This window comes from Drosophila gunungcola (genome assembly GCF_025200985.1).
Source record: "Drosophila gunungcola strain Sukarami chromosome 2R unlocalized genomic scaffold, Dgunungcola_SK_2 000006F, whole genome shotgun sequence".
Lineage (NCBI taxonomy): Eukaryota > Metazoa > Arthropoda > Insecta > Diptera > Drosophilidae > Drosophila > Drosophila gunungcola.
The window spans coordinates 3,348,068-3,373,595 of record NW_026453168.1 but is presented as its reverse complement, the minus strand read 5'-3'; the positions used below and the strand labels follow the sequence as shown (position 1 = coordinate 3,373,595).

Here is a 25,528-nt window from a genome sequence, read left to right as displayed (position 1 = left end):
AATTCCGCTTCAATGAGTTGGCTAAATTGCTCGTTAGGACAGCGGCGGCGGACAGGACATGGCTTTCGGTTCGTCCAACCATTTTATATTGCTCCATTGCGAGGTGCCAGTGCCTTGGGTGTCAGTTTCAATCAGCCTTCGCAGCACACACTCACACGTGAGTTTCCCTGTCTCTATCTGGGTTATCTCTTAAATATTTGATTCCCAGCGAATTAAGCTTAATGAGCGCCTTGCCGCCCAAAAGGCAAGTCAAAGCGTTCTCAATGATGTGAAAATTATACGACCTGGACAAGTGCAAGACCCATTTTAGCTGACCACAGACAAAAAAGTGGTTAAGCCAGCGTCACGACAGCTTTATATCCGCTTAAAATATTTATTCTTCACAAGGATTACCATATTCTAAAATCAAAAACTTTTGCCCGTGAAATTGAACACGAATTTATTGCATTTATGGCCATTAAAAACATTATGTTAGACTAAAATATGGTCACACTTAGGTGAGAAACCATTAAATACAATATGCTTGACAACATTAATTATTGTGACTCATTTTGGTGGATAACGACAGAATATTCAGCTCGCTGAATGACCCATAATTAAAAGTTAATAAGTCTTGAGTCTAGAACAACCAAAAACTCGTTTCATGAAAATTAATGGAACATTGCAGCAACATTTTGCTTGAAAAACTAGTATATTTTGTGGATAATTGTGCAAAATTGCATTAGGGGTAAAAATGTTTAATAACGAAAAGTGAAATATTTGCTCTAGTTCATTTTCTCTGATTATTGAACAATTTAATGCGCTTATGTGTGCGAAAAGTTGAATAATTTTTGAATGCAATTTATTATGATTCTGATATGATTAAAATGTGAAGGCAAACTAATAATTATAATTCCGGCTTATTTACTATGATAATGACTTACATAACCATTTAACTGAAAATCCAATAGGATTAGGCATATTTGTGTTTAGCTCAGATTTACAGCTGTCGAAAAACACAATGGAAATGGAAAGCCTATTTTTGCTGAGTAATGTAGTCCAGCTTTAAAGAATTGTTCGTTAATTTTTTTCATAATATTATTGTTAAAAATATTTAAGTTAGCTGATTAGTAGTTAAAACGTTATCAATCTTTAAATATATAGTTATATTTGCATTTAGCTTTCTGTGTGAAAAACACTTGTGTATTATACCCTTGGGTTCTAAAAGTAATGGGTGAATATGTGTAATACCATACTTGAACTCATGCCGAGTAGCTGGTTCCATGCCTTCATGTTTAACAGACAATTTACCTTGCCCAGGAATGATCGTTATTGGCGATTAACCCCATTATTAGTCAATTTCCGATGTTTTAGGCCAGCGTTTCGTCAAAACTGTCAAATAACAGAATGGCCTTGGGTTGTGGGGTTGGGCGTTTATCGGTGGCTTGGCTGGGGGATATTAATGGCTGTAGGCAAACACAATTTCTTCTTGTGTTGGTGCTGCTTTTACTCTCCTATGGGGCTGTTGGGTATTGGCTATCTTGACTACCGAGGGTGTCAAATGGCCCCCATTCCCCAACGGGGATGGCAATGTGTATATCGACAGCCCGGTTGCATTGAATAAGGAATGCTTAGTGACTGCTTGCGTTGCCATCGGTATCCTGTTAAATATTAAGAGGCAGAAAAACCTTTCAACGCCTGCTGTCCGGCATTTCTAATGAAGAATGGTATTGGTATTGCTGGAATAAATGCAATGTGCATTCCTCTGGCATTTTCTATAGAACCGATACGATGTACATAAAAGCTTACTGAATTTTTAATACACCAGGTAAGGTGCCCGCTCCATATTCAGTTGAAAATTCCTTAGGAGGGAAATTGTTCTGCATGATTGGCGTGTTTCTAACTTAAATTGTTATTTCTTTTCCTCTTTCATTGAAAGTCTAGAATAGTACTCTCTGATTAAAAAATGGCCCTTTTTTGTATTCAAAACGAATTTTGAACTCGTATTGTTTATTACAGCTTTCTTACAATGTACTTCAGTTTTTATAAAGCAACCACATATGTTTTGCATTTTATAATTTGTTAATAAGTGAAGAGATAGCACATGGTGTACAAAATAAGTACTTTATTCTTTTAGAATAATTTTCTCTCGTTCTATTCTATTCAGTTTACAAACATTTATCTCGAATAAAGCATTACTAGTGGGTATTCCATATAAGTCTTTTCGATATATAAATATTTATTCTTTCTTTCAGTTGTCTTACTGGCATTTCACAGCTGCTCATTGAAAACATTTTAGTTCCAATCACCACAGTGCAGACATATGCCATTCACAATTCAATAAACGCGTTATCGAACCAATCTCAACTGGATATGACCATATTTTCTTGGCAAGTTTATTAATGGTTCCAAGCTCGACGGCCAAATAGCTGTAACCCCGGACCCTTGGTGATTTGCACAATCGAATGAGTGGTCAACCCAGTAGCCGTAAACCAAAATGAAAGTAAAATATTGGCACTGACACGCTAGACATAAATAAATAAATAAATGATAATAAGCTAAAGGCCGCAACAGGCAGGAGAAAAGTGGGACAGGCAGCCAGAGTCACTGAAAGAGGAAAAAGACCAGAAAGGGCCTTAGGCAAAGTCAGCAAAATTCAGAGGAAACAAAACACGGAGCAGGCTGAGCTGAAACGTATGGGGGCATTAATAATAAATCCGATGCAGTATATGTGTGTTAGCCCGCTTAGCTGCTCATTTTTTGTATAAATATTTAAGAGAAAAGAAAATAACAACAGGCCAGAATTAGAACAGTGGTCTTTCATTTGCAAATGCCAGCGTGTAGAAAGTTTTCCCAGCCGTTATTACCTGCATTTGTATGCCAAGGAGAGTCTGAGCCGAAAAGTATGCCACAGAACTTGCTCCTCCTTTTCCATTTTCCCTTGTCTCGTGCAGCGCCGGAAGTAAGCAAATATGCGTGTGTGTGTCGTTATGGGTATTGAGTGGGTTTCGTTTTTTTTCGGCTCAGCTGGGACTCCCTAACTGCACAGTGGTATTTTTTGGCCTTTAATAGGTCATGTGACCACATTGCGTATGAGTTTTCTTTTTTTTAATTAAAAATTTATTTTTTTTAAACTTATAGTTAACTTTTTTGGTGAAATAATTAGGCATCTTGTACTAATAAATTGGCTTAAAATATGTTTACATATTTAATAATGTACACTGGATAAGTAATTTGTTATGATAACTTACATTATAGAAATGCATTTATAAATTAAATTTTAAATCAGAGCCCCCAAAACAGATAAGAAGTTCTTGTTTTAATTTCTGAAATACTTATTTATGTTGTCTTAATATTTATATTGCGTTCAGTGGCAACTCGATTTTTATTAGTTTACAAATAATTCACTTTTGATCGAAATGCACATAGCGAATACAATTAGCAAAATTTCAGAAATTATTTTCCATTCAAAATTTGATGAATTCCTTAAGCTGTTGCAAGGTTATCCTAGGTTTATAGCTAGAAGTCAACCGTTTCGACCAGTGTGCAAACGAATTTCTCATGGCTCTTATTGAAATAAAAGTTTATGCCGCCATCAGGCCAGACGTGGCTTCTGCCTCACCACTGCTCCCCTTTTGATAAATACAAAATGAGCTGCCATTTGCCGAAAGTTTCCCCTGCTCATTCACGTCGCGGGACAATTGATTCGGTTCGCTTCTGTATTTCTTATTTTTCGTTTCTGGTCCAGCGTTAAAATTGAGCAATTTGGGGTCTCAACTGTTGGCCCGGCTCCCAATCGACACCAAATTGCCATCGTTCGATTCTGGCCAGTTTCCTGTAATCAGCTACGTGCTCGTAGGCATTAGGCAATGAACGAGCAATTTGCATGAATCGAGCTCTGATTTATGAAGCCAAAATACGATTGCACATCCTGGACTTAGTTGGCCACGAGTATCCCTGATCTCGGCTCTCGGACAGCACTTCTCCGCACTCGATAAGGTCAATTCTGTGGGACTTCGATGGCCCTTTACTCGAAACCCTTTACAATACCCCAAACTTGGCGAGGCAGAACCAATTGTGCTTCGTTCGCCCGAGGCTTTTAATTTTCAGTCCTGTTCTTTGACAATTTTTTATGCTATGCCTACCTGAAGGTCATCGTCACGTTGCCCACTTTCGAAATTTCAAAAGCATCTGCTGCCGGGCCCGCATTTTATTTATGCCGAGCAGGTAGCGACGGAGAAAGGATAAAGCTGAAATGAAATGCAAAAACAATTCCAAGTGTGTCTTTCATTCGGAGCCCACTTGTCGTCTCTTTTGCGTCTTTGTCTTTGGCTGCCACGCCACCAGCCCTTTTTTTTCTGGGGGTGGTCACCGAGCTGGCAAATTGGGGAAAAATAGCCAACTCAAGTTGCAAAAATGAGCTTTAAATGCGAATTTTGTTTTAAAACTTAGCTGTCAATAATATGTAGACAAATTTATTAAGAAAATAAAGATTTCTTTAAGCCATTGAGGTAGTAAGACTGTAAGTTTGTTTGTGTTTGTTGTTAAAAAAAATAATGTACAAGAAACGTAAAAATGGGCGGCAAAAACAAATTGTGTCACAATATTTTCAAAATATAAGGCACCTGATGCAAAACCTAATTTTCTGTCGCAGCTATATATAAACATATTGTTTTAAAGATATAAGCAAAGAATTCTTGTATTTATGTTTGTAAAATGGATTACCTTTTAAAAGTAACAAGATAATAAAATTTATTTAATTAACCATGAATATTTTTTGCATTAGCTAAGAAATTTTAAATAAAAGTGCAGCCTTATAAAACATGCAACAGTTTCCGGCTCCCCACAATTGAAAATAGCCATTTTTGGCCAAAAAATGGAAGAGTCACCAGCACTGACTGTCAAAAGTAAATAAGCTTGTACAGGCAGCTCACGCAATTCATGGCTGAATACATTGAGATGGCGCAGGCAAATCTAGGGTAGCGGTTCGGCCTAAAACATGAAAAACTTATGGAAAGTGCGGCATAAATCAGAAGACATGTCGACAGCAGTGGCAGCCACGCCCCCCCTACTCCTGGTCCGCCCCTTTGTCAGTCGGCGGGACTCACGCTTAAACACACTCACATACAGACGGTTGTGCGCATTTCCGGTCGCTTGGCAAATTCGATTTCATGGCATTGTCACGTAAAATGCTCCCCGAATTTCATGTCAATGAATTTTCTTTTTTATGTCTGTCTGTTCGGTGGGTGTGTGCCCCTGTGTGCTGTGTGCGCGCCAACTTATTGTAGTCTTAACATTTTGCTCAAATGGCTCTCTTTTTCCCCTTTCAATTTCAGCAAAGTTAGCTCTGCAAGAGTCAACAATTTTGATTCTATTTACACATTATTAGGGAAGGAATTTCGCCCCCGATTGGGTTTAAAATGAGGTGGCGGGTAAACCCTTGCCTGCCATTTCGTATTTAATTATTTAGGGATTTACTTTGGCGCTGTACAAGTCTTTATGCAAGGACCAACGAATTCCAAATGCGACTGATGGGAAACTTGAAAAGAGTGGCAGGTGTCAGGTGTCCCAAGTACTTTGAAAAGGGATTCAGAATAATTATACCTGATTTAGACAAGTTAAACATTGTCTAGCACTAAACAATCTGAACAACTGTCTTTAACGGAACACTCCACTTGCATTTTGCTTAGAAATTTGAAAGCATTCCTCTTGGTATGAAAAAAAGATACAAGTTCCGGGAGCCTAAGTACTTCAAATATTTAATGCAGAATTTGATCAGAAGCCCTTAAAGTGTATCTAATATTAACAATGGTTTCATGAGAATTTCAGTCCAAGGACGAGACAGAAATTCCTTTGAATAATATTAAAAAATTGTTAAAACTCAGTTTGCAAACCTATGTGTACCCATAGCAAGGATTTTAGAAATTCCAGCAAATTTCTAAGCCTTTTATAAAAAGTGTATTTTATGGGCAAAAAGATACTGAAGTGTTTGCAACAAAAAATTCAAAGACAAAAAAGTTTGACAAATATTTTCGTGGCTTACGAATAATAAAAAGTAATAGCTAATGCGGTTAGAAACAAATCGGGGCTCTCTGCTTTGAGTTTAGCCATTCCCCACCATATGAAATTGGAAATTCCGTGCTTGATTGTGGGGGCTCTTATTTTCTGGGAAATTTGGGGGGGAAACTGCCTGCCATTGGAATAGCACTGGTAATTGTACAATGAGCAAATATGATAAGCAGCTTTCAAGTTAATGATGCGTGCTACGTGTATGCCGTGATGCGTTTGCGTATACACCGCTCTTCACCATTGAAATCCCCAGCCAGCACTCGCCCACTTATCGGCAGAAATCACAAATCACAAATCATTTTCATGGGAATGTGTATGTGCTTCAATTAGGTCACCAGCAGACAGAACGGGAAAATCAGGGCAGCCCGAATGGATAATTCAAAATTATTGATTTGGCACGTTTTCGTCCTGAAAATCCGGGACAGACATACAAGAAGCCGAAAATTCGTGAGTTATACATAGGTACATCAATTGTGGCTTTTTGGAGCTGTGAAACTTTTTCTTGCCACTCAATTACCCACTTTTCCACTTGTGCGGTACAGTGAACATTCTGCTATTGAGACAACATTTTGCGCTTTTCATTAGCCAAATTAAACTTTGCTGGCGCCCAGGAAAATTTAATTTCCATTTCCATTTAAACTCTTTGTTTATTCTGTTAGCTAAAGAGGGTTAAGTTGAGGGCGAAGGATGCTCGTCCCAGTGCTTGTCTCAGTGCCCATAAAATGTGTAAAAAAGTTTCCGCAAAAGGAAAAGTCAATTCTCGTGCTCTCATGGCTGCACTAAAAGAAAATATACTTATTTCACTAAGTGAAAAGTTGTTTGGTAAAATTTTGGCTTTTACAAAGAAAAATAACAGGTTCCAAAACTTTAAAATTTAAATAATTTCATAGAAACAGAAAAATATTCTTACGTTATAAAGGCAACAATTGTCAAGCATAAATTACTTAGTTTGTGCTTCAGTTTGGATTTTCGTTCATATTTTTTAGCAACATAATAAAAAAATTATTAAAAAATATTTAATTTGATATACACTCAGTTTTTTAAATAAATACGTTCATTTAAATGAATGTATTTTAAAATATTTTACAAAATTATAAAATTATACAAATATGAAACAAAAATATTTTTTTTTTAATACAAGTAAATACATTTTTCCTTATGTTACTCCAAGACTATTAATAAATAACTTTTGAGTGTTATTACAAATTTTACAGATAGTTCCGAGTGTGATTGCGTTGTTTTGTTGCCGACTGTATACGGGCGCTGCCAACAGATTTGCATGCATAGTGCAGAAGTTGACCTAAAAGTCGGGCAACAACACGCCCATGCCCGTCCTGCGGTCTACGATCTACGGCCGCTCAGCAGCAAATTGGTTTTACCGGAGGGTTTTTCCCAAGGCTTTCCCGGCTCGCTTGGCTTCGTTGCGTTTCATTTCGTTGCCGGTTCTCTTTGAGCTGCATTGTTTTAGCCATATTCGTGGATGTGGCTATGGCTGTGGATTCAGCTTGCAGCTTCAAGTTGCTATGGATGTGGCTGGTGCACGCCAAGTGCCAGCATTCATTAAACGGCCATAAACAAGTGGTGCAGATTGCGTTTAGAACAGCAACGCAAACCAGAAGGCGACAGCGGTCCCCGCAAAATGGATTCCACGTTTAAAATGCATGCAACAACTCTTATTTATGAGCTGCCTTTCCGTTTTCACACTCTGTAAATTCGAGCACGCAAAGTGCACGGAAATCGCGGAAAAGTCCTTTAATAGTCAAAGTTTTGGGAGTAATTTGAAAACATATTTTAAAACGTGACTTAGGTTAAGAAACTTAAACTGATTAAGTTGTTTAGAAATAATGGAAAACTGCTTTAAATTCAAAGTTTTATAATTTAAAAATAAGGACTATATATAAAGCAATAGGTTTATGACACTTCTACTTCCTGATTTAACAATATTAAAACAATATTTGACAAACTAAAAATTCTGTCACTTAAAAATATTCCCAGCAAAATGAAATACAAGCATTTCATGTAACTATTTGTTAAAATACACAATGTTTAAAATGTTTATTTACTGAAATTGTAAACAGAGAATGTACAAATGTTTGTTGTATCCAGTCATTTTTGTTTGTTATTCCTCCTTCGCTCACTTTATGTTCTGATTCCCTTGTAAAACTTATTCAATACCTCATTGACAATAGCTCTCGCCCCGATCGTCAAAGTGAGCAAGGCAGAAAATAGTTTTAGAGAGCGTGACTAAGCCTGATTGGATCTGGCACACCATATAACCAGCTTTTCTAGCCCAGTTTTCCCTTAACGGTGTATGCGCGCCAAATGTGGAAATGACAAATGCCGCGATGACAAGTTTTTCCCTTCTTTCTAGGTTAACGGATGCATCGGAAATTGGGGCAAAGGAAACAAGACGGAAACGGAAGTGAAATACAAACTGATGCGACACTTTTAATTCTTTTTACTGGCTCTATTAAATAACGAAATAGAATTCCATGACATGATTTAAAGAAACAATATGTAGAGCGGAACAGCTAGAGTGAAAACGTTGATATAATTTGCATTGGTTTATTATTATTGAATTTTGTTATCGTTAATTAAATTTATAAAATAACATTTTTAAGCTTTTAAATTATCAAAGATTTTACAATATTGTTTAATCTTTGTTTTTATACTCTTCCAGAGGATATTACATTTTCAGTTAGAAGTTTGCAACGCAGTTAATGAGAAGTTTCCGACCCTATAGAGTATATATATACTTGATCAGCATCACTAGGAGAGTCGATCTAGCCATGTCCGTCTGTCCGTCCGTTTCTACGCAAACTAGTCTCTCTGTTTTAAAGCTATCTGCATAAAACTTTCCCAAAAGTTGTCTTTCTATTGCAGGTAGTATAAAAGTCGGAACGAGCCGGATCGGACGACTATAGCATATAAAAATAAAAAAATTATAACTTTGCTGTTTTTTAATTTTTTTGTTTAGTTCTTCGACATATAGTAATGGTTAAATATTTCAGAATTACGGTTTAAATTTCACCAAAATCGGACGACTATAACATAAAACTCCCATGGGAACAATAAAAATATAAAAAAAATAAATTTTAAAAAATTTAACTTTTTTATTTTGTATTTTTTTTAGAAATTTTTTTGATTATTTTATTATTTGACAGCTTCCATAGGAACTCAAATAATTGAGCTGCAAATCATCATAGCTTCAATGCATTTAAACATACACGCAAGTAAATCATAATTGTAATGCCTTCAAGAATATTTAATTTTTGCAATAGCTGCAATGGTATATGAACTTCGGCTTGCCGAAGTTTGCTTCCTTTCTTGTTATCCTTTTTTGTAATATGCTTGGATAATTTATGCTTTGTATAGAATGCCAATTAAATAAATGTCATATATGTTTTTCCTTTTTTATTTGCCTTATCAAAATGGATGTGTTAATATTTTCCTAAGCCTCTTTTTCTATATATTTGTTTTTTTTCGTGTGGTTTATGTCCCGTACAGCCGAAACATTTTGCTTCAGAGCATCCAAAGTTCATTGTAAAATGTTAGCTAGTTTGTTTGTTTGATTTTTGTGTATCCATTTCCAGCTGTGCCCAGCGGAGACCGGCGAAGGCGAGCGCATTTCATATTTAATTAAAATCGAGGCACCCACAGACACCCGCAAAAGCAAATAGATACACATGCAAACACACAGGCACACATCCACCAACACGTTTGCATAGCACAACAGCCATTTAAATAAGGGGTACCAAATGGGGGGCTCGGTGTCGACGTCGTCTGGAAAATGGTAATAATAAAACGCTGGGCAAATATTTAAAATATTCCGAATGCCGCATTAATGAGCTTTTATTTTGACGACGATAAGCGCAGCACACACACTTAGTTGGCAACAAATTATAGCTAATTCGCGATTGCTTTATGCTAAACAGATGCGGGCGTTGAAAAAGAGTAAAATATTTTGTTGGCAAGAAATCAAAACAGAGAAGGGGCGGCATTGCCACGCCCCTGCTCTGGTTCCGCCCACATCTGCGAGCCAGGCAGGCAGAGCAATTAAAGCGCGTGACGAAAACATACCGCTGCCACGCCCATAAATATTTCGCCAGCCAGATGAGGATCCTATATTATGTGCAGAGAGAAAAATTAAATTCATTTGGCTTTTAGATTTAGATTCATAAGAAAACTGTACATTAGTACTTAGGAAATTCATATCATTTGTATACTTTTAGAAACATTTTTAATTTTGTTCACTTTAAATTCTTCAAATTCAATTTTAAAATATTTTTTTGCAATTTTAGCTTTGTTGTCTTTAAATATTTAATAAGAGAACCTGATTTATTTTCCAAAAAGAAAAAAAAAAAAGTTGATTTGAATATAGGCCTAATTAAAATATCAAATAGCTCTGTTTCTAACCCAATTAAACTATTAAATGAAAATGCACTTTTGTTCTATGGTTTTTCATGTGCTTTTACATTGCAAGCTGTCGGCATTTGTTAATAATTATATTTGTATCAAGTTCTCGGTTCGTTTTCTTTTCTGCCAGCTGCTTTTCGCAGCTATCCGCATATTTCTCTTTGTTTTCATTGCCAGAATTCATTTTGCACTTTTCTCGAGGCGGTGAAAAACGCGGGGAGAAACCTAGAAAATTCAAAAAATGCGAAAAAAACATTGTGTAAAAGCCAGGATCAAGTATGTGCATTTTTCGAGGTGGTTGTGTGTGTGTGTGGGTGCGTTGGTAGTTCTTATTAAGTGGTTCGAGGGCTGATTTATAGCCCTTTACCCTCCCATAACGACAGTTATCCTGTCAGGATGAAGGACAGGACACTCGCACTCTGTCCTTCGTTTGGCGGCCGGCACTCCCAGCTCATTCGGTTAAAGTTTTAAGCGCTCACTTTGCATCTAAAGTGTGTTTGGCAGATAAATGTTTTGCACGCGCATTACTCATACGCCAGGTTGGCGCAGTACCATTTTCACCTGCAAAATTAAAAGCGACAACCAAAACAAACTGCACTTTACCTAATTGAACAAGGCACAAAAAGTAACAGGGTCTCTGATTTATTCAGTTGACAATTGTAAGGGAATACAATTTAATGTTTAACTTAACGATCAAGTTACACTTTGTTTTAAATATAACTTTAAACATTTATCTCTTAAAGGCCGCGTTTTAAAGGTATATCTCATAGAGATTGTTGTAAAGTTTCAACTATTCAGATTACAAATGTATAGTTTTAAAGTTTTGGGAACTTTATTTATTCAATTCCTTTTCAAATTTGAATAAAAGACCGTAAAAAGAGTAACCTAAAACCTTTGAAATATTGATTATTAAATCAGGCATATTTTTAACTAACTATTTAGCTTTTGTAATGTCTGACTAAGAATATGTTCCTAAAATTTTATTTGTTTATTTAGAAAATCTTTCAGAATCAATTTAAGTTATGAAATTTAATTATTCAATAGAATTTCATTTATTGTGGTCTTTAGGTCCCTATTTAAGAAATATATATTATTTTACCACTAAAATAGTTTTAATTGCCAATTAAAACGGTTTTAACAGGTTTCATAAAGCATATCCATGATCCACTGCAATATTACATTTTTAATACAACTGGATACATAATTAATTCCTTTTAATTTAGTTTAGAAAAGTAAATGTATTTCTTTTCTGAAATAATCTGGCATATGCTACGCTGTATATTGTTTTTAAGTTATGGCTCATAATTTTCACATTTCCTTTCAAATTCGTTCTTGTCAGTTTATAACTCTATGTCTTTCTGTCTAAATCGTTTCTTTTTTGGCAAGTAGCAAAATTGACTTGAACTAGATTTTCTCAATACGGATTTTTCCCGAATGTTTACAGTAGCACTCAGAATATCTTTCGCGGCCCATTCGTAGAACAAAGAACGCAACGGATGCAATAAAAAGGTGCCAACTCTGGGGCAAATTAATATATTTACGGGCCTATGGATTGCCTCAGCAGACGCATTAAACTGGCTGTAAAATTGACTTACGGACATTACGCAAATCTGCCGGACGTCGTTGCCTTTACTGTGACCCAAATAAGATTTTCTCTGCACGTGGAAATGGACATGGCTCTGGTCAAGTACAACAGCGGCGGCACTTGCCCATAAACTTTTTATAGTTTCAATAAATATAAAATTTGAGAGCCATTAAAATGGGGGCGAAACATGCAAACGCGTTCTGCATTTGCTTGTTGCCCTTCTTTGCAATTCGTTGTTTTGGTTTTCTCTCAAGTTTTATGTCTTTCGAATTATGTGAGCGAACAGGATTTGGGATGTGTGTACATACGATTTGCTGCAGCAAATATAAACAACTTTTTATGTTTATATAGAGCTCAGAGACAGCATCAGCGAAAACCAAATTACGTATACGCCATGAATAAAATGAAACATTTCGAGGCGGTGCTAATTCACATTCATGAGCTTAAAAAACTTCAATGAAAAATTCATTTACTCTAAAATGAGTTTTTAGCTTTGATAATGATTGCTAAGCTATTTGCTAAATCGATTACGGAAAACTAATTACAATCATCCGTTTAGGTTAGAAAATCTCTTATGCTTGACACAAGTTTGTTTCGAATTGCTTATCAAAACTTTGTTTTTGACTTGCGTCTCATTGATATAGTTTGATAAATTCACTGGTACAAATTCACTGGTAAACAAAAAGGAATAGAAATTGATTTCTTGGTAATTATTGTTATTGATGGTGAAAGGCAAAGTATTTTGATGCTTTTAACAAAGTATTGCTAGATCAAAAAGATTTATTGTTAAGTTCTTTGAATGAAAAGTTTTTTCTTTTTGTATTTTATTGTAAATTAATGTTATTTAACGTGTCAGTGTAGTAATAGCTGTTCTTTTATTTCGTTAAAAGACAAACATTTTAGTTTTATTATTTTTACCTTAATTAAATAACTGAGAAGCAAAAATTAATAGGATAATAGTTTCCGAGCAAAAAAATATTTTAGTCTAAACAAAAAATCTTTAATCAGAGTCTATTATTTATTTGATATGAGAATTTGTATAGTTATTCTATTCCATAAACTATATTTGTGCGTCTGCTGGTGTCCTGATATCTTGCTAGTTTTCTGCCCAGTCTTACTTCTAAATGAACTGGCGATTAATTATTTGCCAATTTACCCTCATCAACTTTTTGCCCAAGCCTCTAATTAGAACGAAGCGAGTGTATAGCATGGGGCCAAATGCCCACGCCTGTCATTTCATAGAGCACACATGGCATTCGGAAAAACCACGACATTTTCGGGAAATTATCAGACCTTAAACTCTTTATGAAAATGTTTAATAATTAACTTGGCGGCGAATCGTAAAGAATGCCCATATACATAAATGCTTATGTGCGCCTGAGTTTGGGTAATTTTTTAATAAGTATTCAACGATTCTTCGGGCACATATTCCAAGAATTTACCTGAGTGTGTGCGTGCGTCGTAAACATTTTTATTGGCCATTTTCAACATGAAAAGCAATGAAAGGATATGCCGAGCCAGGTCGGAAAATGCTTTATGATGGCGCAAAGACAGAGACGCAGAGGCAGAAAAAGTGCCACATTTTCATTTCCATTATCGTTCTGCCTTTCATTTTTGTTGTTTGTCATGGCCCATTCAATTATCTTAATATTACGCATACGCCGCATGGGCTGCCAAACAGTTTGCGTGGAGGGAAAGGCGTTGTGTCGAAGGGTGGAAATGGATGGCGCACCATTGCCCAAAAGGAGAGAAACTAATTACCGTCGGTCAAATAAACAAGACTCTTGAGTATTTCGGCCTGAATGCGTTTATTGATCCCGAAATGCGGCCTAAATGAGACTGGGATTGCGGTTGTATCGCGGTCCTTACCTTCTGGCAAATGTCCTTCGAAGTCCGGTATCCTTTATTCCATCACTGTTTATCTCAACTGATTGATTCACAATTTATTCACACTTTTTCATTTGCACTTTGGCCTGCGCTTGGCTTGCTCTAAATTCAATAAACAAAATCGTTGCGGCTTACAAAGGACACTCCGCGTCCTGTTTTGGCCCTGGCTTTAGTTAGGCATCTCTCATTTACATTTTGTGCATATTTTAATTGCTCCCAGATACAGAAAGGCGAGGAAACGTAGAAACGTAGAAACGCCCCCGGAATCCGCACAGGCGGAAGCCAACAATGAACAATGAACAGGACTTGGGGCTGGGATCCAGCTGTGGTCATTGCACTTGGCACAATTTCTCTGTTTTTTTTTCTTTGTCTTCTTTTAATTGGAAATTAGAGCGAAGCTGGTGCTGTCCCGGACTGGATTTGCATTCCCACACTGCCACACCCCATTCCTGGCCGCTTTGTTTATTAAACTTCAATTAGGCAAGTTTTTCCAATTAAAATTTGCCCGCTGCAATTTTAAGGGTCTTTGCTGGCCGGGCCAACTTTTCGAGTGTTGGTGGTTTAATTGGTTTTTTTTCAAGCCCCTTTGACCGGATTGCATTGTTCCCATATCAATCTAAGTCAACTGGGGGCAGCCAGGCGGAGACATTGATAAATGCAAAGGGGAACCGAACCGATAAACCCGTCGGAAATCGCGATGCCATTTCTACAATGTATTCAGCACCTTTAATGGGCGATTTATCTTACTTATGCAAAGAGATTAAGCTCTTTATTAAGTAATCTACGTATGACGCAAACTATTATTGTATTATTGGCTTTTCTAAATTATAAAGCTGATTATATTAGATTCTTGTTAAGTTAATCTGCAAACAAAACAAAATTGTCATACAAACAAAACTTGGGCTTCCAAATTTTCTCAATAAGATGAGTTTTAAATTAATTCCACGAAAGTATCAAAATAAAACTTATGTGGCTTAAAATTAAGGTCTCAGACCACAGTTTTAGACTCTTCAGTATAGAAATGAAACTAAAGAGAATAGTAGTTTTATTATTTAGTATTGAATTATTATTTATATTTTAATGCTGTTTGTAGTTTTTTTTTTTGGATGTGTTTTACAAAGATTTTATTTTTTTATTATATTTTATTTTTAGCATTAATAACCGGTTTCACCTTGGTAATTAAATTATAAATAAGTCTATTTAAAACAAGAAACCGTTGTTGATTTTTAAATCTGTACCGTTAATTAAATTTGTTCGATTAATGTATAATTTTTTGGGAACTTGTGTAGCTGATTGATCAAAAATTATAAGAACAAATCACTTCCAGTCGTTTGAAACCGTTTCCTGTATAAACCTTTGTTACCTTCCTGTTTATACATAAATGATCAATTGAAATTTTGAGATTGGCACACTCATAAGCCAAGGGAAATAAGCATTTGCTGTTAAAAACTATAACAAGATGTTGACTACGTTTGTTAATAAAAATATTCCCAATAAACTCAAGAACTCTAGAATTAATCCTGTCATCAGTAGCTAACATCAAGGAGAAGAGCATATGAAAAGAGTCTAATACTAACTGATATTTTTGTGTAGGTCGGGAAATGCAATGCCGTTTGGGCAACGTATGTGAGCGGGGAATGTCGCACCTGCTGCAGGGGCAGGGGAAGCTGGAATTGTGGGATATAAATATAAATAACTACCCCGTGCCCGTTCTAATACCAAGGCCCAAACTCCGCCGCCTGTGTGCGTGTGTATCTGTGTGTGTGTGCTGGGTATTTCACTTATTTACACTTCACTTCGGCTGCTGATTCTGCCGCCGCCGCTGCTCACTTGCTCGCGCCCGTTTTCAAAGTTTCACCCAGCAGCTTTCCTTTCCTATATTTCCTATGTGTGTTGTGTGTTTTTTTTTTGTGTGCTGATTGCTTGGATGCCGCTTCCGATTTTCCGCTGCGAGCACCAAACGCTTTGAACTTCGACGAGGAACTGAGCGCAATGGAGCAGCTCGGAAAAGCCGAAAGCTTTCGGCCCAGAAACAAAATGGAAATGGCACAGAGAGCGAGCGTGGAAAGGAGCACAAGCTCGTGGCGCTGTTGCTGCTTTGTTTTCCTCGACTAAATGGGCGACATCAGCGGGTGGGTGGCAGAAACACTTGTGGCTCAAAGGCAGCCAAAGCAGCCAAAGCAGCGGGCTTCCATGTTGCCGCCAATTGGGCAACATGGCCCAAATGTTGCGCCGGCCATTAATCGGTTTTGCCATGGCGAAAGATGAGTGCACTTACCGGCACTTTTTTGGGTCAATTAATATCGACCAAGCCAGTGTAAACAGTTTTTGGCCTTTGGCCATCTGCTTTTGGCCAACACTGGCGGCCGATAAGATAAACAAAACACCCACGAGGTGTGTTGCTACCCCATGTTGCCACAAAGCTGAATGGGTTTTGTTTTGTTCGATTTGGTTTCGGATACAGATTGAGATTCAGATTCAGATTCGGAGGCCTTAAACGCTCGACCCTTCGCTTTTCTCGGATTTTCGGTTCCCGGGCACAAAACCGGCGGACTCGTCGGATGTGGCGAGCTTTTGGAGCCTGCGGTCCTAGTTCCACTTCCAATCCGTTTCTTGATGCGGCCAAAATATCACACCCTCCCCATCCCCCTCCCCCTCTCCCTCTCACCAAAGTTTGTACGAGCCTCTTTGGCGCCCGACGAGGTGACAATTCCATTTAAGAATTGCGGGCATAGCTTTGTTATTGCTCATGACCATTCCGGCCAGCCATTCTGGCCAACAATGGAAATAGTTATGACTTCGTTACCACTATAAACTATTTTGTGTTATGCGATTAGCTTATACTTATCTGATTGTCATTTATTCTCGACAATATTCTTATCACAATGGAAGGCAGTACATGTAGTGACGTTGCGCATCAAGAGCGTGTGTATAGGAGACTACTATTTATAGCCGCAGAACTGAAAATCTGCTGTGATGGTACGAAAGACATTAATCCGATGCCTAGATCCGATGCTCCTTTCACAAAAAAGGTTACATTTTGTACACCCATATCTTCTAAGCTAGTTAAGCTACAAACAAGTGTTATATTGCTCGTTTAAGAGGTGCTTTAACATAGTTGGTCTACAAACAATAGTTTTGAAATAGATTTTTCTTCTTATTTTTAAAATATTTGTAATATATTAATTTCTATTAAAAAATTTAATATAACAAATTTAAATCATTCAGTGGGCAAAATGTTAGTAAAAATCTTAAAAACAACAAAGATATGAACATTTTAATGATGTATTGGCAGCCATACAACTTACTCCTTAATTTGATTATGATTTTAGATGGTATTATAGTTTCAGTCAAAAGGAGACATTTCCGACCCTGAAAGTTTATATATTCTTGATTAGTATCACTGGGACAGTCGATCTAGCCATGTCCATCTGTTTGTCCTTCCGTTTCTGTAATCACTAGTCTCTCAGTTTTAAAACTATCTGCATAAAACTTTCCCAAATTTTGTCTTTCTATTGCATACAAGTCGACACGCTTCAGATCGGACGACTATATCATATAGCTCCTAAGGGAACAAAATGGAGTAACCAAATATTTGTTTTTAAGTTGTTATAATGGAAAACATTTGTCTAGCCTTGATTAGAACACTTACCAAACTTGTTACATTAAGTTAGGCACTTTTATTTATGGTCCGTCAACGGGTAGACTTCATTTAATGATACCCACGACAAACTCACACTGTAATTAAATAGTTAAAGTAATGAATGGCCGTTTTCGAGAGTTGTCTATGTAAGACATTAACATAAAGGTCTTTATTATCGGGGCTACAAAGTAGATGCTGGGCAGGCGAAGGGCAATGAACTTTTGTTTTTCGCAGGAGCACGGAACAAGGAGCATTGGGGCTCAGGTGTCGGGTGACCCGTCTGCAGCAAATTAAGTGCGATTAGTCAGCCAACGGGTTGTCAGTGCCCGGGGCATTAGCATCCACCACCTGCCGCCATGGGCTGGTGCTCTCTGGTGCCCGGACAAAATCAATTTCTATAGTTAATAAGCCGACCGCCTGCTGTGGATCAAGCTGGGTGCTCTTTTCCCGTCGCCAGGAGGCGGGAGGATGTGCTGGGAGGACACCCAGCGCCATTGTTTGTAATTAAACGGATGTGTTCGGTGGTCCTGCGGCGCATTGTGTCGCCTAATGCACTGGCTGCCCGCTGTTGTTGCATAAATTAATTGATTTATCAAGTGCACGCCGGCTTCGTCTTAATTAGCATTTTCTGCTTCTGGTGGCTCACGTTGCGTATACGCAATTAATACATATTTGCCCCATTAATTAGTGGCCATGTACACACACACACACACACACACACACACGCCCCAACTGGCCACTGACACATTAGATAATGGGCCACACGTGGCCCGGCTCCTTTCAAGGATTTATGGCAAAAGGGTCCAGTCGAGAGGCTCCACCTCCACATCCACCACCTGGTTAACGACCCATAAATCTAAACACTCTCGCCACGGCACATAAATTGCCCAATTCCATGCAATAAAATGAAATGTCCAGATAATGCATTCGCAGAGGTAAAAATCAATTTTACGCCATGTTCTAAATTTGTGTTCAAGCTTATGTTTTTAAGCCCGTACGCCGCTTTTTGTGGCTCTCGTGCAAACATTTATTTTAGTTCAGCCACAGAACATTTTGGCCAAAGTGCAAACTGGTTAAATGACTGCCAGCAGCTGCTGTCAAACTTCCGACTAAATTCTAATTCTGCGGTTGTTGCCAATTGAAATGTTTTTCGCATTGAATTGTTTGGAAAGTGCTAATGGGATTAAGCGGATCCCAAATGCGAACGAGGATAATAATAAGCTCTGAGATCTGACGTTTGTGATTAAATGGAAATAAATGCGTAATGTTAAAGCTTATTTAGTGGCATTAAGTGTGGCGAAATAATAGGCAATTATTTTGTGAAATGTTATATGTGGCCAGCAGACTGGGGAATACATGTTCGTTTAGTTATTGTTATTTATGATACAACCTTAGTTCCTTTTTTTCACATTTAAAGTCATATGTTTTCCTTCGTCATTCTTACCACCACTCCAATAAAATTAAAAATTAATCGAGTAAATCTGCATTAAGAAACTCTTTATTTTATTTGCTAGACAGAGGCAGTTTATTACGTGACCATATTTTGTGGTTAAAAATCATAGCTTTAATTTTAAAGCTGTAACCAACAAAACCATAATTAACCATAATCATAATTTCAATGTTTTTTTTTCCAAAAGCTAAATTAAATCTAAACAATACTTTTTTGGTACGGTGATTAGTTGCGTAATTTAATTATAAAAAAAAAATAGTTGTGGGTAATAAATTACCACAAACAAAATTTCGAGTGTGGTTTGGTATTATTTGAACATGTTATGCCAATTTATTATTTAAAGTAAAAATTCATCGTTTAGCTAAGCTCCAAGTGATGTAATGGTATTTATTATGGTTGCAGAAAAGGGCAAACCATGGACAGGTTTGCAAAAAAATGCAAATATCGACCGCAACTGTTGATATACGATTTTTTGTGTTTGTGCGCCCTGTGTGTATGGCCATAAAACAGTGATACAGCATCTCTGCCTGTCACTTTGATGATGCATTGAATGGCCAAAAGGCTTGGAAAGAGTGATGCGAGGTGGTCTGAGTACATGGCCAAAAACATGGACTGATTGCCGCCTACCACCTGTTTGGCTTTCGGCGCTAATCCATCAGTGGCAACAAGGCAGAAAGTGCCAACAGCAGCTTCGAGTGCTTCAGCCCAAAGCAAACACGAACACGCAAAAAATAAATCCAATAAAATTCCCAATGCCTTTGTTTAGAACAACAAAAGCAACAAAAAAAGGAGCCATCGGCTCCATTAAAATACATATTCGAAAAGCCCTAAAAATCCATTCATTCAGGTGGGTCGTAAAAGCGCGAATGGCCGCAATCCGCCACCCACTTATCCACCCATCCGCCCACACACACGGGGCCAAGGGAAATGGCCCTCCATCATTCATCCAATGGGGATGTAGATTGCGCCACACTCTGTAATATCCTGCAATCGAAGTTGCCTTTTCTTTTATTCCACTCTTATGTGTTTCGTTTGGTTTATGCTCGTGTTTTTACAGTTCAATAAAGTTTAATAAATTCAGCGACTTGCAAGTGGATTTCCCTGATAAACGCAGACGGATCAAACAAATTAAAGTCCTAAGCCTGTGAGGCATACCGTCGCATCCGAGAGATGCAAAAACAGATGCTAGCGACTAGCTTATCGAGTCCTGAGTCCTGAGTCCCGAGTCCTGAATGCGAAGGTCAAAGGAGCGTGTCGACTGGCATTGATGGACGAGGGGGTCGGGATTTGACTGGAAACACATGCCAAGGTCATCGAAGCCGACATGTATTGTTGGAAGGTAGCTTTGCAAATTTAAACATCATAAAACGAGATTCATGAGCTTTGAATGTCTCAAATCTGGCTTGTGCAACATACAAAAAAAAAGTAAAATAAATATTGCCTAGATTCCGAAACTGCATACCTTGTCCATAACTAATAGATTTTTGACGATTTACTTATTTTAAATTCTGTTCTTGGAAGCATTTAAAAAGATTAAAAGTCTTTAAAATGTATAATAGACCAATATTTATTTAATTACAATATTTGCATCATAAATACAAGAAAGCAAAACATTTACAAATATCACGCTTTAAAATGTATATCACGAATACTCACATCAAACCAGCGCGTGAAAACTTATTAGTAATTATTTTATAATCAACTTTGAGCTCTATTTAAGCACAGGACGTTATTTATAACACATCACGTTAAAGCCACCAAGTTTTAATTATTGTACATCTTAATTATCAACAAAACATATCCAAATACATATTTTGCTTAAGTGTGTAGAAATCTAAGTAAGTTAATTTCGTTTAAAGCTCATTTCATTTATTATCAACAATATTTTTATTAATTTCTACTAGTTTCGTTTTTTTCCAATCAAAAACTGTTGAGGTGTGAATTTGACAATACCGTTTAAATCAAAAGAGACAATCGGAATTCCAAATCCTTGGATGGCTCAACTCAACCAAAGCGGCACTTGATTTGCATGGACAGCTGAAGGACCACGCTGCCTTCCTTCCCTCGGACTTCATGGCCCCCATTGTCATTGTCAGCCATCGATTTAGGTTTTTTTTTGGGGCTGCCCTTCATTTGACTTGTCTGCCCGTCTCGCTTCATATCTATATCTAAATAATGGGATGTCACTTTTAATTTGAGCGTCGATTTATATGCCTAGTCGGTGGACTATCCACAGTCCCAGAAAATCTGCCAATAAAAAGCAGAATGACCAAAAAGGAAGGGAGACAAAAGCTGCAGAATGAAAGGCATTTGTACGTCTTCATTGTGCTCATCAGATTCGGGGAAGTAAACACACACTCTTGTGTCTTAAACTTTCCAGTAAGGGTACCATGTTTCTGTTTGTTTTAGGGGGACAATTAGCCGAGTATTCCACACAATTTAATTGTTATAAATGCCAAGGCCGAATGCGAATTAAGTAATATTTATGGAAGGCAGTGAAAGGATATCAGGATATCACCCGGAAACTCTTCCCACGCGTCGAAGGATCATTAATAACAGTGGATTTTGCACTCGAACAGCTGACTCTGTGGCTCCGCGTGGGTGTTATTCCCCATGCGAGTCCTGGCTATCCTATTACCATTAATCTCATCATGCACAGAGCAGCAGCATCTGCTAGATGGTCCTGGTTGTGATTTCAATTAAGCACCCAGAACGGAGCGAAAAAACCAAGTTATGAAGATAAATGTCACTCGTCAAGTGGCAATCAATTAGTTAATGCTTTCAAGGCTCACGGGGCATAGTTTCTTTTGTGCCTGCCCCCCCCCCCCCCCAAGCAACCCCGAAAAACTTCAGAGACTTGTGTGCCCGAAAGTTCGTGTTTGTCACAGAAATTATTCAATTACCAAATTAAATTTAATGCCTTGTACTCGAAATCGGGCGAAGGACACAGCCAGCTTGCTTTTGATCCCACTAAAAGCTTTAATAACTGTAAATTGCTTTCACAAATTTGTCTTCGAACGAGAAAAGCGAGAAAAGCTGGAAAAAGGGGCGAGCGGGGGCGTTTTGGAGGGCGGAAAATGGGGAAAGCACCTGCCCGCATACCTGGGCAAACATTTTTCTCATCTCGGTGTCGCATCCCCCGCCCGTGACCAAATATTCACAGGCATTCGAAGTGAGCCGCACTCTGAGCTCGCAGTTCGAGTTCGATGGCAAAGGCCAAAACGAACCATTATCGACGTTTTTGTCCCCCTGCATTCCGCATTAATGTCTCTATCTACCTGACGCCGAGCATCAGAAATCCAATTATATTCGCTTTATGTACAAAAAGCTTCTGCAGCCCGGTAAAGTGAATCAGTGAGTGAGCAAGCGACCCTCTGGCCTGAACCATTAACTAATGCCGAAATCCGCTTAAAAATTTAATTTTGTTCACCTTTTTAAAGGGATGCCAGAAGGTTCGGGGAATCGGCTTAGTTATTCATCTGTCAGGTGCGTGAATTAAACTGGATTGACCCAAATTAATACTTTTTATTAAGTTGTTGATTCGAGCGGAACTTTAAAGGCAATTGAACGGACAACTAGATTGTGTCAATAGTAGTTTGGAAGACCATTTTCAAAAACTAATGACAGTATTATCGATTTATTTCATATTTGCGACAAACCCATTAATTATTATGATAGAATCCGTTGCAAGAGCTTCCCACCTCATAAATTATTCAAAACAATTTAAATTGCTTTACCAGAAATGAATTACACTAAATGAATTACACCACTGTGCTATTCTACTTTTTATCTAGTCGGGTGTTTTAGTGGATTGGAACATAGGGATCTTAACGAAATACCACTGAGGTGAATTCCGAAATATCTATGCTGCTACTTTTTACTTAGTTATATTACATTTTACAGATGTTTCAGTATCAATTATTGGATATTATTAATACTTGGACATAGCAAAAATAAAAAAAAATAAAAAAAACTTAAGGGCAAATAAATTTCTTAAATGTGCTTAAAAGAATAAAGAAAGCAGGAACAAGCTTTAATACTGATAAGAAATATGTTTAAGCTGGAGATATAAGTTTTCCATTCTCTCTACTTGTATCTACATTGCATTCAAAATAAAAAAATTTAGTTGGCATATTTTTAGGCAGCAATAAAAAATCATAAGCCTTTTTCATTGCCCTTGTTTTGTTTTAATTTTGTTGTTTGCAAAACTAAATAGTCGTTATTAATTAAATAAAGATTTATTTATTTTATTTCTTAAGAATATGCTACCTCGTTCAGTTTAGTCTCATTCTATATCTGATCGAAAGCTTTAAAGAAGCATACGATCAGTATTTTCGTGTTTTTTTTAGAGAAATGAAGAACTCGAGAGCTTTGGGAAAGCTTCAATGACGCCAACAATCAACTTGTTTGTCTCTCTTTAACTTTTTAGTTGCTTTACTACCTTCAGCTGAGCCGGTTGCGTTTTAGCAAGAAAAGTTAATTGATAAAACTAATATTTTGTTTTGTTTTTGGTTCGTTTGTCACACAAATTGCTAATTACCAACCCATTTTAGCTGCTTGGATAATGTCGGCCAAACCCATTCTCTACTACGCCCCCCGCAGTCCACCATGTCGTGCTGTTCTGCTGACGGCTGCCGCCCTGGATTTGGAGTTGGATTTACGGTGAGTTGTTGCCGGCTCTCTTGTAAACAGGTCTCCCACTCAAAAACTCTCTTCCTTAACCCTCCGTTTGACTAGTGGATCTTTAGTGACCGCGTTGCAAATAAACAAATAAACATACCATTTACAGACGATTTATTATTTTGAAGATTAAAGAGCACTTTTCGGCGTCATCATAAATCAAATTTTAAAACACTAAAAAATATTGTCAAAATATACTATATGAATAAGCAAATTATATACAAAAATAGTTGTAAATATTTGTTTATTAATATTTATTAATTTCATGTTTACAACATCAACTACTTAAAATTATATTCTGTTGGAATTTTTATTAAGATCAAATTATATTCCGATTGAAAGTATTTAATGTATCAATATTTATTCTGTGCTTCCGTAATTAAATGTATATATTTAGCTTTATTTATTATGTAACGACCATAACTTTAAATAAAGTAAGGGTTAAACCACTATCTATCTGGCCATGCCATGCCTTATCTTTCCATCTCTCTCACTTTCTCTTTTTAATCTTATTCCAGTCTTGTCAACGTAAAAGCCGGTGAGCACAAGTCCGACGAGTTTCTCAAGTTGAATGCCCAGCATACGATCCCAGTGCTCGACGATAATGGTACCATCGTGAGCGACTCTCACATTATCTGTAGCTATTTGGCCGATAAGTATGCCCCGGAGGGCAATGATTCCCTGTATCCCAAGGATCCTGCTCAGCGTCGCCTGGTGGATGCCCGTCTGTACTACGACTGCGGTCACCTGTTCCCGCGCATCCGGTTCATCGTGGAGCCGGTGATCTATTTCGGGGTTGGAGAGGTGCCCGCCGACCGAGTGACTTATCTGCAGAAGGCCTACGACGGCCTGGAGCACTGTCTGGCTGGTGGGGATTTCCTGGTGGGCAACCACCTGACTATCGCCGATCTCAGCTGCATTGCCTCTGTGTCCACGGCGGAGGCCTTCGCGCCCATCGAGGCCGACCAGTTCCCCCGTCTGGTGGAGTGGGTCAAGCGGCTGCAGGCTCTGCCGTATTACCAGAAGACCAACCAGGAGGGACTGGACATGCTGGTGGGGCTGGTCAAGGGACTGCTGACTGAACGCCAACAGAAGTAGGCATTACTGCAGAGAGAAATTTCTAATATTTTTCACTATTCAAATGTATACTTAAAACCTCAAAAGAGATTCTCTTCACCGTCGTATATCAAATACATAAATCAAGCAATTCCTTTTAAAGGAAGATTTATAAAAAGAAAATGTTTATACAAAAACTACAGGATACAATTCTTACCAGGCAAATGTTTTTGGATATTTGATTCAGGTTAGTATCACGCTTAAAAGAGAACTTATATGTCAATAAAGATTTTATAACCATTTAGTAACAGTTCAATATATTTTTAATATTTGTTTGGCTAACAACTATCATGGGTAGTTGTACACGTACATGTTGTATCTTCAAAAATAAAGGGTTTTGAAAAGATTGGTGCCCATTTTCCCAACTACTATTTTTATTTAAAATTTGTTCTTATTTCTTATGTCATATTTGCTTCCTGAACTGATAGACTTTTTATTTATAATGTTGTTTGAAACAATAAAGCAATATTCGATTATAGTCAACTATTAATTTAATATATACACTCTCATAGAACTAAGTTACTAAATTTTTGGAATCTCCGAACACGTTTATTTAGTAGCATTCTCAATCTAGGAACATTTTTTTCACCGTAAATCCATGTTGAACAATCAATCAATACTTGATGCAATAAAAACATGAGTTTCATTAGACAGCAGCCGGTAACGATGAATCAAGGCCGAACAGCAAACAATAATACGAGAT

The 25,528-nt window shown here is 37.5% G+C and overlaps 2 protein-coding genes across 13 annotated transcripts in view; one reads left to right on the top strand and one right to left on the bottom strand.

Annotated features, from left to right (window-relative positions):
• LOC128254545 (protein qui-1) overlaps window positions 1-15,905 on the bottom strand; it is a 42,264-nt gene extending 26,359 nt beyond the window's left edge. For 7 of the 12 annotated variants that reach the window (XR_008267561.1, XR_008267562.1, XM_052983680.1 and 4 more), the window contains exons 1-2: window positions 15,726-15,905; window positions 13,919-14,038 (exon numbers count right to left, since the gene is read on the bottom strand). The gene's annotated coding sequence lies outside the window, so the exon portion shown is untranslated. Of the gene's footprint in view, window positions 1-13,918; window positions 14,104-15,636 lie in introns of all 12 variants that reach the window. The other 5 variants (XM_052983677.1, XM_052983675.1, XM_052983676.1 and 2 more) reach the window with 5 other exon arrangements.
• A 7,516-nt stretch (window positions 15,906-23,421) lies between these two features.
• On the top strand, window positions 23,422-25,106 carry LOC128254638 (glutathione S-transferase 1). Its single transcript, XM_052983831.1, has 3 exons — window positions 23,422-23,504; window positions 23,583-23,691; window positions 24,228-25,106. The coding sequence occupies exons 2-3, from the start codon at window positions 23,594-23,596 to the stop codon at window positions 24,805-24,807; spliced, it is 678 nt and encodes a 225-aa protein (XP_052839791.1). The 5' UTR covers window positions 23,422-23,504; window positions 23,583-23,593; the 3' UTR covers window positions 24,808-25,106.
• The last annotated feature ends 422 nt before the right edge of the window (window positions 25,107-25,528 follow it).